The sequence below is a fragment of the Fonticula alba genome, assembly GCF_000388065.1.
Source record: "Fonticula alba strain ATCC 38817 unplaced genomic scaffold supercont2.2, whole genome shotgun sequence".
NCBI lineage: Eukaryota > Rotosphaerida > Fonticulaceae > Fonticula > Fonticula alba.
The window spans coordinates 1,182,706-1,185,825 of NW_009242972.1; the positions used below are offsets into that span (position 1 = coordinate 1,182,706).

A 3,120-nucleotide genomic window follows, 5' to 3' on the forward strand; every position below is an offset into this window, starting at 1 on the left:
CCCCCCCCTAACACGCACATGTGCTGGCGTTGCGGCTTTTGTCCCCTTCGCGGGCCGCACCATGCCGGCCCCACGTTGGTATATGGGCCCCGAGCTGCAGCCCGTGCGACTGGTGGCGCACCCCAGCACCGGCCACCTGCAGTACTACCCACGGAGAGGGTGTTCCTGGCGGCAGCCCGCCCTCTGTCCCCCCCCCCCCCTCTTCCCCTTCCATCCCCGCAGGAAAGGGGACACGTACACACCGCAGCGGCGGTGGCATCGGTTGCGCTCGTGTTGTGGGGTGGATGCTGTATTTGGCCAGGAGGCAGGCCCACCGGGGCTCGGGCCCGCCGCGGCGTTCCTCGCTCCGGCGAGGAGGAGAAGGACCGGCGACCCGGCGCGCGCGCGCGCGCGCGCACATCTCTCGACCGGAGGCCCTCTCGCCGTCCGGACGCCCGGGCCCGCGGCCGTCACCGCATCAAGAGTGAGTGGCATACATGTGGTGCGCCTCGGGGTTGACACTGGTGGCTGGATCGGCCACCGGCGGGTACCAATACTGCTGGTCCTGGAGATGATACACTTCACGCACATGGACCCCGGTCTGGACGGTGGCCATGTGGTCATAGACGGCGGCGGCGATGGTGATGTCGTAACTCCGCTGGTCGTTCACTGTGAAGGTCGCCTGGCCGATGAGGCGCTGCGAGGCATTCACGGCGATGGGATTCTAGCGGGGCCCAAAGAAAGGCATGTCAGTGGCCGAAGGAAAGTCACATGGAGTGGGGATTGGCGGCCCCCCCCCCCCCCCCTGGCTGCTTGTCCTCCTTGGCGGACTGCTAGCGGGCATGGCGGCAGCAGGGCCGAGCATATGGTCCGCCCAGGGCACGCACCTTGAACAAGAAGCGGATCTGATACCAGTGTGTCCTCGGGCTGAAGGGCGAGGTGCTCAGGATGATGGTCTTGGTTTGGCCATTGAAGCTCACATCAAACCACCCAGCAAGGCCATGCATGATGCCGGTATATGTGCAGAGGAAGTCGAAGGGGATGGTGAAGGACTGAAGCTGCTCCAGCAGGTGGGCCCCAAAGTTGATGAAGTGCTGCGCCGGGGCCGCGAGCATGGTTTGTGCCTCGAAGCAGCCGATAACCGGCTGGTTAAAGTGGTGCTCCAAGGCCTGGGGCAAGAGGGCATGTCAGTGGCAGACCCAGGGCCCGGTGAGCAGGGAGGGAGCTCAGCTCGTCAGGAGACCAGCCATAGGAGGAGCATGCCCAGGGGGAGGGGGGGGGCGGGGGGACGGACCGACTTGTGCAGCGCCGACAGATCGACGCCATAGAAATCCTTCGTCTCCCAGAAGCGCACTCGGCTCATGATCTCCGTATACAGGGAGTTGTCGGTGAAGGGAGCCAGGAAGATGGTCGAGGTGGAGGGCATCATGAGGCCGCCCTATGTGCGAGAAGAGCCCGGAAGACAGGGCACAGAGAGGGGGCGAGGGGGAGAGGGAGAGAGAGTATACAGATGAGGAGGAGGAGGAGGAGGAGGAGGAGGAGAGGGCCGAGCACATGGGCGCGAGTCAGGGGTGGTGAAGCATGGGCGTGCGAGGGGGGAAGCTGAGCGCACCGGACGCAGCCAGAGATCGCGCGCCAGGAGGAAGGTCTCAATCATGCGCTCATGCACCAGCAGCACACCCATGGGCTCCGAGATGATGACGTCCACCTGCTCGGGCAGGGTCACCTGGCATCGGGGGCGGAGGCAGTCAAGGCAAATCCAGTGGTCGTGGTCGTAGCAGGCGGATGAGGACGAGCGGGGACGGGGGAGAGACAATCAGTGGCCGGGAAATCCCTCCACCCCTTCCCTGCAATCTGCACCTTTACATGCGCCCGTTCCATGGGCAGTGCGCACCTCCTCGAGCTTCCCCTTCAGGACGGTGATTTTGTTGGTCATGTTGTTGGAGGCCACCAGCTTCTTGGCGATGTCGGCCATGTTGCTGGCTTCAACGGCATAAACATGACGGGCACCGGCCTGGGCCGCGAAGAAAGACAAAATGCCCGAACCGGCACCGACATCCAGGACAACCTGTTGACAAAGCAGTTAGACCAGGAGCAACGCAGGAGGCGCAGCCGAAAGGGGGACCAAAGGAAAAGACCCCGGAAGATGGCAGCCACCCCGGCCAAGCACGGCCTCAGGGACTGTGTCCAGCGGGGCCCCTATGCCCCATGGCCAGGAAGGAGGGCTATGCGGGGGGCCACCCAGAGCACGCACCTTATCCTTGAAGTCTGTGCCATTCTCCAGGATGGCATGCTGGTAGTGCGTCGTGCGCACGGCATCCTGCAGCATGTTCTGCTGGTTGGTCAACTGCGCATAGTAGTTGAAGTAGTTCACATCGCAGGAGGCCGACTCGGCCGAGGCATCTTCGGCCGGCTTCGGCCGAGCCGTCACCACGGCAGCCCCAGCCGCAGAGGAGGTCCCGCGCGGACGCTGTGGCCGACCTCGGCGGTGCTTCTGGTCCCCGGCCTCATCGCCCGCATGGGGGTGTTGCTGGTGGCCCGGCGAGTCGGACTTCTTGCCGGATGCCGGTTTCCGGCGCCGGTCGCGCCCGGCAAAGGAGGCGTCGGGCTCGGTGGACATGGCCGTGACAATACGGCAGTAAGGGGGCGAGAAAGGGAAGGGGAAAGAGGGAGAGAGGAGGAGGAGGAGGAGGGGGGGGGGGGAAGAGCGCAGAGAGTGTGCCCAGATGGCCACCTGATCTGGGGCGCAGACGAGGCGGTGGGAACCACAGGAAAGGAGGAGCGCAACGAGGACGCGAGGCGCGGAAACAATTCCGACGGACATGCGCACGCTGCCAGGTGCACACCTCCGGGGCACCGGAAAAGACCCCGGGGCCCCTCCGAGACACACGCCGTCCGAACCTGCGCTGGTCTGGACTCGGTGCGGGTCTCCCTGTCGGCGGAGCCTGGAAGAGTCCTCCCCTGCGTTCGGTCATCACTAGCCCCTCAACCCTTGGCAGGCGTCCATCACTAGATCCCTGGGAGAAACCCGAGCCCAACGGCCTGCCCTCGTCTGGCCCTCCTCCCCCGGGAAGCCTCCCCGTTCGCCGCTGGCGCCTGCGCGTGTGGTGGTCGCACGGCCGGGGGGTGGGGCGGGGGGGG

The 3,120-nt window shown here is 65.5% G+C and overlaps 1 protein-coding gene across 1 annotated transcript; it reads right to left on the reverse strand.

Annotated features, from left to right (window-relative positions):
- Positions 1-256: 256 nt before the first annotated feature.
- Positions 257-2,668, reverse strand: H696_01288 (hypothetical protein). Its single transcript, XM_009495181.1, has 6 exons — positions 2,234-2,668; positions 1,874-2,047; positions 1,592-1,705; positions 1,274-1,417; positions 867-1,148; positions 257-703 (listed from the first exon to the last, which is right to left on the reverse strand). The coding sequence occupies exons 1-6, from the start codon at positions 2,597-2,599 to the stop codon at positions 458-460; spliced, it is 1,326 nt and encodes a 441-aa protein (XP_009493456.1). The 5' UTR covers positions 2,600-2,668; the 3' UTR covers positions 257-457.
- Positions 2,669-3,120: the final 452 nt, after the last annotated feature.

What these genes read in the sequence shown, in the direction of transcription:
- H696_01288 (XM_009495181.1), bottom strand. Translation starts at nt 2,599, where the DNA reads ATGTCCACCGAGCCCGACGCCTCCTTTGCCGGGCGCGACCGGCGCCGG. An exon ending in GCGATCTCTGGCTGCGTCCG is followed by an intron (nt 1,418 to 1,591) that starts GTGCGCTCAGCT and finishes TCTCGCACATAG; the next exon opens with GGCGGCCTCATGATGCCCTC. An exon ending in TGTCGGCGCTGCACAAGTCG is followed by an intron (nt 1,149 to 1,273) that starts GTCCGTCCCCCC and finishes CTCTTGCCCCAG; the next exon opens with GCCTTGGAGCACCACTTTAA.